We start from the raw sequence: 13,546 nt of genomic DNA, 5'->3' as shown, positions 1-13,546 counted from the left end.
TACGTGACGCAGTGGTTATAGGGTGGACAGAATGGGTGAAGGAGGTCCAAAGTTACGAATTTCAGTTATAAAATGAGTAAGTCATGGTGATGCCATATAAAACATGGTGACTATAGTTAATCCTATACTACACATTTGAAAGTAGCTAGGAGAGTGAATCTTGAAAGTTTTCATCACAAGAAAAAAAATTTATAACTATGTATGATGATGGATGTTAACTGGACTTATTGTGGTGGTCATTTTGCAATACACACAAACATCAAATCATTATAATCTATAACTGAAACTAATAAAATGTTATGTCAATTATACCTCAATAAAAAACACATTTAAGTTTTTGATGAAAAGGGGTATATAGTTATGTCATGTTACCATAATAGCACCTTTCAATGTTGAGTGGATTTATTCATTACAAATATACCTTGCTCTATAAAGCAAGAAGTGTAAAAAAAAGAGTGAATATTATAAAAATTCATTCTTAAAACTCTTTTTACCTTGTACCTCTATATAAAAAAATGTTGAGAGTGTACTTATAAATAGTCGTTTCTTTATAAATTATACACATGAACTACTGTACTAAATAAATATTATGAACATTATAGACTACAGACAAAATAGAAATTCAAAATGATAAAATACACAATTTAAAATAATTTATTTTTCCTTACTACTAAAATAAGTATATGAATAAGTGTTTTTATTTTGATAAACTTGGTGTAACATTTTGTAATACAGCAACTCAAATGACCAGCTCTAAGTTCGTTTACTTGGATACTTGGTTTTAAGGGCGCAGTTAGAAAAGATATCACACAAGAACGGATACATCAGAATGGAGAAAGTGCATCATTAGGTGCCTTACTAAACACTAACATTTGTCATTTCTCAATTTCATACACTAATTATATAAAGGTACCCCATGTACATACAGTATACATGGTAGTTTGACATACTAGGTTGGTGCAAAAGCAATTGCGGTTTTTGCAATTATTTTCACTTGACCTTATCCAAAAGGCCAAGAAGCGATTTTGCAATTATTTTCAATCTTTTAAACTGCAATTACTTTTGCACCAACCTAATACTAAGTATTAAACTATATAGATAAGATTAATGAAACTTATTTTTTCTTATTTTAGATAAGACAAAATAAATACTAACAGAAGTTCTATTTCTTCGCCCCAACTGATTATCTTATGTGCCCTTGGGTTCATACAAAATATACCCATGGCTTTTACACAACACTTTTGAACATCCTTACATTGTGAAAACAAAGTATATAATTTCCCCTTAAAAAGCAGTAGACTACAACAGGAAAGTGGAAGTAAGCCATTCACAGACCTGTAGTGATAATATGAGGGAATTAAAATCATTTTAAAAGCAAAGTAAATTCTGCTACCAAAATAACAATACTATATATTGTTAGTATAATCATACTAGTCTATTCAAAAATTTGCAAAACTACTTTTTCGTTTAACAACAGCTATTCTGGGTAAAATCCTTTTTCTCCTTTTTGTTTTCTTAATTCATCACACTTTGCTTTCTTAGGAATCATTTTTTTACTTCAAAATGATGTTTTTGACACTACACAAGAGTTCTACGTGCTCAAATTTAAAAAAAAAGAAAGAAATGTTGGGCAACAAGATTTGCAAAACTATAGGCAAATGATACAAATTCAGCAGTGCTTTCGAAATTTGTCAGCACAATTATAATTTAGCTACCTTTGACATGGCCTATAAATAGAAGCTAAAAATGTTAAATCTTTGACTTCCTAATAACTAATATATACTTCCCTTCATAAAAATTCCAGAAATAATTTAAGAAACCATTGTTTAAGAAAATTTAGTTGGTATGACATTTCATAGCCATTTTGCCTGTCAAATTCTTAAGGAAACAATTAAAACATTAGAGAAATGACAGAACACTATTGAAGGGAAAATACTTATTCCCTGATTAATGTGTTTTGTAAGTTCAGATTTGAAATTTCAGATTTTCTTAAAGGACAGCACATCTAGATTTTAAAATGCAATGAAAATAACTAAATACACGCACATTATTTATGATAAATAGCATCATGCATGTATCCAGAGAAATGTATTTAAGATTTTCATTAAACTATTAGTACATGATAATGAAGCTAAATGGTCTTTGAATGTCATAAAATTAAAATTGTAATGTATTAATATTACAGGCAAAAAAACTGGGGGAAAATTCTTCAAATTATTATGAGGGCAAGGAAAAGTTCATCAAGTGTTGATCCATAAGAAGTTGTTAGAAATATTTGTGAAGCTCTTAGAACTATTTATATAGTGGTAGGTATACTTCTACAATCCATGGTGCAGAATAAAATTCTGGTAGAGGTGGCCAGATTGTATTTGGCACATTTATCACTATTTCAACCTTGAGTTTATTACTGTAAATTTTATCATTAGAATTTCAATGAGTAAAGATTTTAGCAAAACAAGTAGTGTAAACAGCAAATTTGAGAACCACTCACTGCTTGTTAGTCATTAGGGTTTCCTTTAAAAAAAAGAAATCACTAAAAGTAATAACCAAAAAAGCTATATCAAGTCCCAGGGAAATTAATATTGGATATACTGACCTGCATCAGAAGAAAATATACAAAAATAGGCTAAAATACCCAGACTTAGCACAGCTTGAAAAAGTTACATAAAATTATAATGATTAAAGTTTATCTAAGCTTAAAGAATCTGCAGAAAACAAAAATTAAGTGTAAAAAGACTACACATTATTTAGACTAGCTTCCAATAGATACCCTAGTAAACATTAAAATTAGTAGGTTCACAGTCAAAAGAAAGTCTTGGAAATATATGTTCAGTATGTAAGCCCTAGAAATAGCTTTGGTGAAGATTAGTTTTTCTTTAGGCTACAGTTTCATTATTTTTCTGCTAACTTGAGTTCCAACAGTTCATTTATTTTATGTACTGCAGACTATGTTGCCAAGGAGGGAAAAATTAAACCAGAGTTTTTCCACAGTAAACACAGAAAATCATATACTTAATACTCTTTCCAGTCAAAATAACCAGGATAAATCTATCAAGTTCAGAGCTTAGGTCAATTGTATTTCTTCCATGTTAACTTCCCCAAATAACCACATCCAAGTCAAATTTATTATATCAAAAGTAATTAATTTTCAAATGGTTTTACATACCACAAAAAAAGACACCAACATTTGAATTTACTCACTTTAGTGAGCAGTTCAACAATTTGACATGGGTCTGAAAGAAGACTGACTAAAAAGGTAAAGAAAGGGAGGAACACTTGATAAAGGAGAAATAGGAGCAGCAGAAAAACAGCCTCAAAAGGATTACCAAATTTTCACCTTTATCCTTAAACTCGCTCCCTATGAGACACAGGTAGATATTTCTGACAGTCATCTTGACATTTTCATTAATGTCACAGACACGTGAAACCTAACTTGTTTCCAAAACACTTTAGTAATAGCTGGTTATCAACACTACTACTTCACATTCCCTTCAACCAACAATTACCACTTTATTTACTGGTGTCAAAATGTACCCAGTCTCCTATGCTAGTAAATTTATCTGTCTCACAATTCCAGTTTAATGACAAAGTCAACGAATGTTTTTTGTCAGAAATGTTCAATTCCACCCCCCATTTTAATCTCTTAACAATCCTAGTATCTATAATTACCTTATAAGTGGTTAAACTCCTGAGCTCAACATTCCAGTTCATTCCTCAAATGGAGCCAGAATACTATTTATTAAACCAAATGTGTAATATCTCTCCCTTACCTAAGAACTTCTTTGGTAAGGAACCAGAGCAGTGGTTCTCCAAATGAATCACCAACATCGGCATCACCTGGAAATTTGCTAGAAAATTCAAATTCTTCGGCTCCGCCTCAGATCTAATGAATCAGAAACTCTGGGCATGGAGCCCAGCAATCTGTTTTAACAAGCCCTGCAGGTGATAAATTTTGAGAACCAATGGTTTAAAGTGGTTCTGAGCAATGATTTAATTTTTTAATACAGAGTTCATTAAAGGATTCCGCAAACATTATCATTTAAATTCCTTTTTAATTATTTCTAAACTATTTTTAAAACTGTAATACAAACATCACACATTATATTGTTCTGTATTATGTGATTTTGGGGTAGACATCAAAACAGAACTTTTCCTGCTATCTCACGGCAAAAAAAAATGGCACAATGTATAAAAAGGTTAGGGCTCTGTTCATGTTTCATGTTTGTTTGTTTTTCTAACTCAAGTCAGCAAGTATATGCTCAAGTAAAAATTTACAAACACATTATGTACGGGCATATCTCGTTTTATTGTTTTAACATTTCTCATTTTAACTAGGGATCCATTTTTAGTTTTATGGGTAATTATTTCCATTACCTATACTGGCAAAAGTATAACTCTATCCCAAATATAGAATAACTTCATCACAAATATAATTAGAGAAGTACGCAAAACTCATAGTAAGCCCCTTCTACTTAACATGACCTGAAAGGCCAGGCACAGGCACCTGAGTCTTGTCTGCAACTAACTGAACACTGCATGCAGGCAGAGCATACACCTCAGAGTGGTCGCAGGTTTGGTTCCAGACCACCACACTAAAGTGAGAATTGCAATAAAGCGAGTCATAACCATTTTGCTGTGAAGGATCTTGCCTTTAATTTGTAAAAGAAGAGTATGTAACTGGGTTCTCCAATGGGGATCCACAGTGAACAACAGTGAGATGGCAGTATACAACATTGTTCTGGGAATGTGATCTCTGTGAGAGAGGGAAGTGCCCTTGTAAAAGGGCATAGGACATATTTGGATGTCCAATCAGACTCAAAATTTGAGATGTAAAAAATTGTCATCATGGCATCTAAACATTATTTCCTTTCTCCTTTTTCCCCCCAATGATTCTTCTGATTTCCCAGACTTAAATTCTAAAAGTTATTCCTGATCCTTTCCATTTTGCTTGAAAATTCAATCACAAATTCTTAGTAACTGTTTATTTCTTTGATACTATGACCGCTCACTATCCTTCCATATGGAGAACAAGCTGATCCTGCTTATCCTGTTTTCATGTCATGATTCTTCAACTCTTTACTGCTAGGGGTCTTTCCCAAATACTAATTTTACTTTCAAATCTACGTGTATAAAATATAGACAGATCAACAAGACAGTTTAACTACTAACTAGCAATAATAAAATATTTCAGATAGTTAACAGATGAGGCAAATGCTTTCCGGTAGTAAAAACTGAATTTAAATAATTAATAAACAATAAAAAGATTCTTATAGAGAAATTTAACAGAAATGTAAAACAAATCCAAGAATGAAGCAAATACTATAAGGCAAAACTTAAATTATGCATCTATTAAGGGCAGAGAAGGAAAACCAGAAATTAGAAGGATTACGCTTTCTGCAGTAATTGTTGCAGCTGCTGTTATTACTGAAGCCCAGAATAAAATATAAAAGTAATCAGAAAACTATACTCACGCAAGTTACAGGAAAAATCAAGATTGGGCGTAAATGAGGGGGAAATAGCAGCAGTAATAAACAATATGACTTGGAAATTTGCTTAGACAGTGTTCTGCTGGCTCACCTAGGCAACAAAGCAAGTTGCCAGTGTTACTACTTAGGACACATCAGTCATTCTACCACTGGAGGGAGTCTGGTCACATATTCTTTGATGTGACTTTTACTGTAATAATTTCCTATTCTTCACGGGGAATGAATTAGAACCCCTACCAAGAATATGAATTGGTTTAAGCTGATGGTTTTCAAGCTTCATGTTTGTTTCTTTGTTTCTTTTAGTTTTTTTTCTTTTGTTTCATAATCACTAATAAAATTTTACAGTATCTCTATAGTCATATCTGGGTCTAAGAAATGAATCCAAAGGTCACATATGCTAGTAAAAACCTATCCTTAGAAAAAAAAATCATAAAGAAAAAAACTGTTAAACCATGAACAGAGAAGTGCATTGATACAAATGCCTACCCAAAGCAGGTATCAAAGTCACAAGGTACATGAAACACAACAAACAGTGGGTTTTAAGTAGAAGCTGAAAACAGTTTGTAGGATTAAGTCTGACAAGGATATTACCGATGGGATAGAAAATTATACACATAAGCAAAGGACAGAGTACTGTAACTGTGATTATAAAACTTACTGTCCTTTTAAAATTCAGAATTTATAGTTTCCATTGACCACTCAAGTTGAAGTGCATAAGAAGAATTTACTAAGTAAATAAAACACAATTCAAATAAAAAAACAAAGATCTAAACATTGGCAAAAAAGAAAAATCAAAAGCTGTTCAATTCAAGAATGTATGTAGAGAATAATATTCTATTTATTATAATTATTATCTATTTTATGTTAAGATTTGTGAGAAATGATATTTAATTTTTCACTTAATTAATTTAACAGTACTACAGGATCAACATTATATCCATTTTACATGAGAAAGTTTGAAGCTAAACAAAGGTTAAGTAATTTGCTTAAGGTAACAAACATATCTATCAAGAATCAATACTATGTCAGAGGTCTTTCTGATTCTAAAATAGTATTACCACTATGCTATATGCATGTCAGTGAGACTGAATAATGACTATCTTACATTCCTGTACTATCAAAATAACAGTTATGGGCACTCCTCCTAGATGTCTGCTTCAGAAAATGTCATTATGGATTAGCTAATACAGCATGGTGCTACTAAGCATCCGCATGTGACTTTATGTTTCCAAAGTTAAAATTGTTTAATTCACATGTCAATAAGCATAAAGAAGGAAGTCCCAACTGATTTATAATTTAAATAGATAGGTTAATGTTCAAATTCAAAGAATTTTTAACTGTGTAAAAAGGAAAAAAACGTTTTTCTTTTCCTCCACAAAACTATTGTTAGAGACAAAGAGAGGGTAGGTAATCTGTCAGCTTCTGTGCAATTTCTTTAAAACATGTTTTGTTGCTGACTAGCATCATAAACTCCATAAATCATATCACGGCACTCATAAAATGCCTTGATTATGGAAACAATACTTGTTAAAGCTTGTAAACCTTGGGGATGGATTTAAGTCTATACAACAAATTAATTTTGTATTTTCTTCCTTACTATTACAGTAAGAGTGCAGGGAGCTTGGATGCATGTAAAGCAACATATACAGAGGGTGCCAATAAAATGTATACACATTTTAAGAAAGGAAAAAACTATTAAAATTGTAATACTCAATATATACCAATAATAAAAGATGAATACAAGTCATGTTTGACTTCTGCAATTACAAGAGGTGCTCAAAATGGTTACCATCAGCGTCCAGACACTTCTGATTATGGCAAACTACTGCTTGAGCAATGTTGACCGGTGTCCACTTGCATACATTTTTTGGCACCCCCCGTAGATTTTTCCTTTTCAACAAGAAAAGAAAACTTCTATATACACATGCATGATAAAAAAGATGAAAACTAATGTACAATTTTATGTGTGAGGTTGGAGCTGTTTTGTCTTATCAAGGATAAATTGGGGTATGAAGTATCTATGTAAAGAAACAAAGTGGAAATGGTTCCCCATATTACTGATGCTTGCATATGAGACATTAATCTTTTCTTTCAATTTTTTTGAGAAGCCACAATTAAAGTACATTATATATGCAAACTGAGGATACTTCAGCACAGCAGAGATACAGGAACAGAAATACTCTTCTACTTGCAACAGAGTTTATACAAAAGACTACATCTACAGCACATTTGCAGAGGTTTCCTGATAGAAGTCTATCCAGAATCATCATTTTGAACTACAAGTAACATCCAGGCAGGACCATGTACTAGCAACCAAAGCATACATGCCTAGGATAAAAGCATTCATGAGATAATGTGTATGTATAAGAATCCTTTTGCTTAATTAAAAAACTCAATTAAGTGACCACTTGGACTCTGTTTCATATTCTATACAGACTATTAAATACTTTGAGAATCTATGAAAAAAAAGAAACATTGTACATTGTTGCTAACAGTATAAACATTAATTTATAAGAAAATGGGCAAGTGACAGAAAAAAACCTAAGAGGAGAGCCAAGGAAACACAGAAAGATATAACAGTTATTTTTACCAACAACTATAGCTCTTAGTTGATGCAATAAACACAACATTATAAAATTAAAAACACCTACAAGTGGAGAGAATAAAAGGAAATGTATGTTTAACAATCATATTTTCTCCTTTTCTATTTTATCCCACTTCCAAGGAATTCATGTTGCTCTCATTTTTTTCTATCGTCAGATTAATAGTACAGTAAAATAAAGTGAGAAAAGTAAAGAGCAAACAAGACAGATATATTTATATCATCATAAAATTATGAAAATATAGCACTTATTACGTACTTAAGCACAAAATAGATCTTCTGCCACATCCTAATCTTTCTGGTACATATTTATAGAAGTAAAATGAGACCTGGGAGGAAGTAAAATGAAAGACGTGAAGGGAGCAAATACCATCTATGTAGCTGACTATTTCTCAATATAAAATTAGGATAAATAAGACCTGCTTGACAAATTTAAAGCAACATTTTAAAATTGTTCTGTAAAAACAACTATATTATCTCCTCTAAATTATGATGTCAACTTAACATTTTTTTTTGAAACTGACATGTAGTCACAAAATAAAAAATTAAACATTGAACAACCTCTCTGCATAAGCTATTTCCAAATTTTACACATCTTTTTAATAGAAGACTTGTCTCTTTGTACTTGTTGGTATGCGCTATTCTATAAAATGAAACCCTATTTAATTAATCTATGTTTAATCAATTGAAAGTCTGCAAACAAGTAGTAATTTTCATAGATATTGGTTAGTGCCAGCACCCCCCATTAAATATTACATAATTTACTCTTTTGCAAGTTTCTAGAATATTTTGCAGGTTTCTAAAAAATATTGTCAAAATAAAAGAGCCACCACTCTAGAAGAAACCACAATAAATGCAGCATTAATTTTTGCACCCTACACTATTAACTCTGTAAAGTTCATAAAAAAGTGATATCTTTATTAATATTACTAATATCTTTAAAACATGTGGTAAAGGTAATTTTAAGTAATAAGATTACTGGGTTCTGAGGAGCAACCATGAATTACCTATTTCCAATAACTACAGTAATGAACTTTTGATATATCATTGAAGTAAATGAAAATGAAATCTACTTTTATTAGATTCTTGGTTTTCTCTCAAGTCAATTGGGGAAAATCAAAATATTTACAATGGTAAGATTATAAAAAGTCATTTCACAAATGTATAAGCTAAAGCCAAATGACTTACTAAGTGGTATATTAAAAATAATCTTTGTAGTCTAATAATGCAAACTTATATATGGAATGCCCAAATAATGATTTTTTTAGATGTCATAAATATGTGCACCTATTACTATGGTGACCAAAAGTCCAAGGATAAAGGAAATATAAGCAGCTTTTGCAAGAGTATTTATTTATCCATGCTACACCTGTTTCAGAAATTATTTAAAGTGACTTTGGCTTCAAAGAGCAATTAGTCTGTGTCCTAAATTTATTAATAAACAGCAATTCAGTGTTCAGTTGACCTAAACTGTACTACATAGCAACGCCTAACCAAGTTATTACCACGTAAATGACTTTGGAAACAAGACCTTTCACTCTTTATTTGGATTGCATACTGATAAATTTTACAACCTTACTGTAAGCATATTGGTATCTCCTTAGTATAACCTTTCCTAAAAAAGCATTTTAAAATCATCGTCGCTATATACAGTTAAACATTAATTTTATTTACAGCCAAAAGTTTTCAGGATCATCTTGACAATACAAATTGTTTTTCCTTTGTCAGATATACAGTCTCACAATTATTTGGCCAATTACTAATCAGATATCTGTTTTACAAATGAAGTTTTATTCCCCATTACTGTAACAGCGCTGACTCTCCAACTACTTCAAACAAACACAGAAGCACTACAACTACCCATGTTGCACATAGTACTAGGTTACCTCTATCGCTCAGACCTGTGTTCAGTCTCCTTCTTTAGGAGACTGACAACTTTAATAACAATAGACTAAGCCATATAATATCAAGACACAACGGTGAATATTCGCCACATATTCGCCACATATTCTGAATCACAGCAGATATATCAGGCCACTTCCTTTACAGATTTTTGACAGTTTCGGAATTAACAGCCCCAAACCACAAAGCTTGTGGCTGTCCTTGGTGCTGAAACGCACTCTTTCTTGGTCCTTCACTGAAAAAAACAACTGCCGTCCCAATCCCATTTTGAGAGGATGAAAAAGAATTCTAAATGGTGGGGGTGGGGTGGGGTAGGGGAGGCGAGGGGTTCTGAAGATGGGAGGTTTTAAAAAAGAACTGATAAGTTTCTGAGCTGAGAATGCTAACTAGTGTTCGTGTATGGGGGGTGAGGAGTGTGATGGTCGTGGGGGGGGGGTGCTGGGAACACGCAGAGGGCATTTTCCCCTTTGGTGCCGGGAGACCCAGGAAATTCGGACTGCGGCAAAGATCAGAAACGTCTCGTATCGGGCAGCAGCCTCGGGCAGTAACGGCGCCCTCCCGGGGCAGCTCCTCGGCCGGGGCCAGACGGGCAAGGACGGCGAGGGGCGCCACGGCCGGGTCGATGGCGACTTTCCGTGCCAACGCGCTAGCTCCGGGGTCCTTTTGTTTCTGGGGCTTGAGAGGAGGGCGGGTAGGCTGAAGGGAACCCCCACCTGCTTTAATTTGCACAGAGGGGACAACAAAAGACCTTGCCACCTGGACCGGCAGGGTTCGCGGAGCCAGAGCCGCCGCGGCACCTGGCCGCGGGCTCGGCACCCCTCTCCTTAAGGTCCCGGTCGCTCTTACCGTCCCGGTCGCAAAGCTGAATGGCCTCCAGGCTGAGATTTTTGATCACCTCTTCACAGGGGCTGGTGGGGCTGTTGAGGGCATGATCCAGGCGCGGCACCTCCATTTTATAGCCCCCTTCTCAAGCCCGCTAGCTTCGTATCCAGGGTCTCTCGGTGGGAGAGAAGGGCGGGAAAGGGACAGGGAGTGGCGGAGGAATGGGAGTTGCTCTGAGATGCGGCGCTGAGGAGCTGAGGCTGAGCCGCCGCGCTAGAGCCGCGGCGGAGGCGACGGCCCTGGCAGCAGCTCCGGGTAATGTGCGGCTCTCAGAGACCAAAAGAGACCCGCGCGAGGGCGGGAGGTGCGCGCTCCCGGCGGGGAGGGGACGCGACGCGCGGAGAACGGGAGGGAGAAAGCGCGGCGCGCGCACGCGCGAGAAAGGACGCGCCCACCTGCTGGCACGCGGCGCTCCCCTCCCCCGCCCTTCCGCGCGCACGCGTCCCCGGTTGCCCTCGCGCCATGGCCCCCGCAACCCCGCGCATGAGGCGTTGGACGGCAGAGCGCGCAGGAACTGCAGGCGACCGGGGTTGACACGCGCTCGCCTGGCCCTCTCTGCCGGTGAGGGCGATTTGGCGCTCTTTCGCTCCTCGCAGTGTCAGTCGGAGCCCAGGTTGGCACTGCGGCGTCTACACGGGTAGGTGAGAGTGAGCAGGTTGATTGTTTATCCGGATTGGAAAATAAGGGTTCAGACCCTTTGTATCGGGGTTTTGGAACCAGCGGGCTACTTTCGCCCCAACAAGGTCCGGGGCTGCTCGACACCCATATCCTGCTTGCTCAGCCTGACATTCCTCCGAAACAGCTGCGCCAGTGTGAGAAGAGCAGTGTGAGAAATGAATGCATTAATTGAGGAGGGGCAAGGTTTAGGGGCAGAACCATCCTTCCCTCTTTCCCTCCTTTCAGCCCGCCCGCCTTCTTTCCTTCCTTCCTCTCCTTCCTTCCTTCCTTCCTTCCTTCCTTCCTTCCTTCCTTCCTTCCTTCCCTCCCTCCCTCCCTCCCTCCCTCCCTCCCTCCCTCCCTCCTTCCTTCCTTCCTTCCTTCCTCCCTCCCTCCCTCCCTCCGTCCGTCCTTCCTTCCTTCCTTCCTTCCTTCCTTCCTTCCTTCCTTCCTCTCCATCCTTCCTCTCCATCCTTCCTCTCCATCCTTCCTTCCTTCCTCCCTCCCTCCCTCCCTCCCTCCCTCCCTTCCTCCCTCTCTATCCCCCCCTCCCTCTTCCCTTCCTTCCATCCTTCTGTCTGCCAGTGAAGGGGGCAAGGAAAACAGTAGCCTGCATGCCCTCAGGGACATAGAAGGAACCTTTTCTGTTCCCTCAAGTTACCCTAAACTTGTCTGCCCATTGTTTTTAGTGGCATTTAAGATTCTGTATTACACTTAGTGGAGGTGCAAATGTATTTAAAATAAAATAGATACAGATCGCAGCCTGTTGACCTCTGTTGCCTTGCTTCTTTAAAATAGGTTTTTAGTTTTGTTGCTATTTCAGGATCAAAAATAGTACCACCACCACCCCTTTTTAGTGTGTGTATTTATTCTCAATTAAAGTTCCTTTTTATTGATTTTTCCAATTTCAAACATAAATGTTAACCAATAAAGTAGCAATTTACATAATAGATTGCTATATGCTACCCTTTCTAGCCACATCCATGTAGTCTTAACATGACTAAATCTGGTTAATGGGAGCCTCATAAAACAGAAGGACCAGCTTAAGGTAAAATAAGCCTGAGAGAAAACCTGGCACAACTGCAAGTTGATAAAAATCTGTGGAAGATAATTGGGTATTTTAAAGTGAAGTGTCCTCATTATGAACTTAGGTATTAATGAAGATGGATCTCCTTTTTGTAGTTTGAGAGAATTCCTGTGGTAGGTGGGGGTGTCCCCAAGGAGAAGATAAGTTATTACTTGTCAAGAAATATGACAAGATGGCACTTAACTGGTAAATTTCCTGTGTACTAAACCCTGATTCTGGAGGACTAGAAATTGCTATTGCCAGCCCAACCACAATGGGTTCATCTTTCAGAGTACTAGTATCAAATTTACAAATCTCAAAAGGAGCTGTGTAAACTAGATTAGCAATTTATTGATTTACAAGTGAAAAATATAACTCATGCTTATAATTAAAACTGTAACTCATACATATATTTATTAAGCACCTGCTATGTCCAAGGACAATATACTAGATACTAGAAATGTTGAGTTCAAATCTATTAGGAAAGAAACACATTGAAAAAGTAAAATTATGACAGTTGTTATGAAAGAAGAAGTATGGGAACTTGTGGAAGCACACACATGGGTCCTGACCTCGTCTGGTTAGTCAGGAAAGCCTCTAAAGGATTTTATTTTAAGAGAATGGAAAATTATTAAAAGGCTTTAAATGGCAGATTAGCATGATCAGATTTGTGGGCCAGAATATTTGTGTAATGGAAAAGGGGGTAATGTTTTGAGAAATATTAATGTGACTTTCTGGGTATAAGACCTATTCAATCCAAGGCACTTTTTTGCTGAGGATTTAAATTATACAAGAAACACAAAAGAAAGAGTTAATGTTTGACTTTTGACATTGAATATGAGATTTTTTTTTTTTTTTTTTTTTTTTTTTTGCAAGCTGTTAGGCTTCAAATCAAGGCATTGTCAAGAGACAAAATAGAAATTTGTTTATGGCTTAACATATCAAGGCCAG

General features: G+C 36.2%; 1 protein-coding gene and 1 long non-coding RNA gene across 4 annotated transcripts in view; one reads left to right on the top strand and one right to left on the bottom strand.

Annotated features, from left to right (window-relative positions):
- Positions 1 to 13,546, bottom strand: part of PHYHIPL (phytanoyl-CoA 2-hydroxylase interacting protein like) — a 127,869-nt gene that overhangs the window by 37,191 nt on the left and 77,132 nt on the right. The window contains exon 1 of one of the 3 annotated variants that reach the window (XM_019731833.2): positions 10,837 to 11,216. The exons of the other annotated variants lie outside the window; for them this stretch is intronic. Within the exon in view, the coding sequence (XP_019587392.1) occupies positions 10,837 to 10,942 (106 nt within the window). The 5' untranslated portion in view covers positions 10,943 to 11,216. Of the gene's footprint in view, positions 1 to 10,836; positions 11,217 to 13,546 lie in introns of those variants that run through there. 3 annotated transcript variants of the gene reach the window in all.
- The window catches only part of LOC109447443 (uncharacterized), a 172,410-nt gene continuing 169,897 nt past the window's right edge, over positions 11,034 to 13,546 (top strand). Inside the window, exon 1 of the long non-coding RNA XR_012498336.1 lies at positions 11,034 to 11,509. This is a non-coding gene — a long non-coding RNA (uncharacterized LOC109447443). The remainder of the gene's footprint in view (positions 11,510 to 13,546) is intronic.

This window comes from Rhinolophus sinicus, linkage group LG07, assembly GCF_036562045.2.
Source record: "Rhinolophus sinicus isolate RSC01 linkage group LG07, ASM3656204v1, whole genome shotgun sequence".
NCBI lineage: Eukaryota > Metazoa > Chordata > Mammalia > Chiroptera > Rhinolophidae > Rhinolophus > Rhinolophus sinicus.
This window is presented reverse-complemented; position numbering and strand designations above follow the sequence as displayed.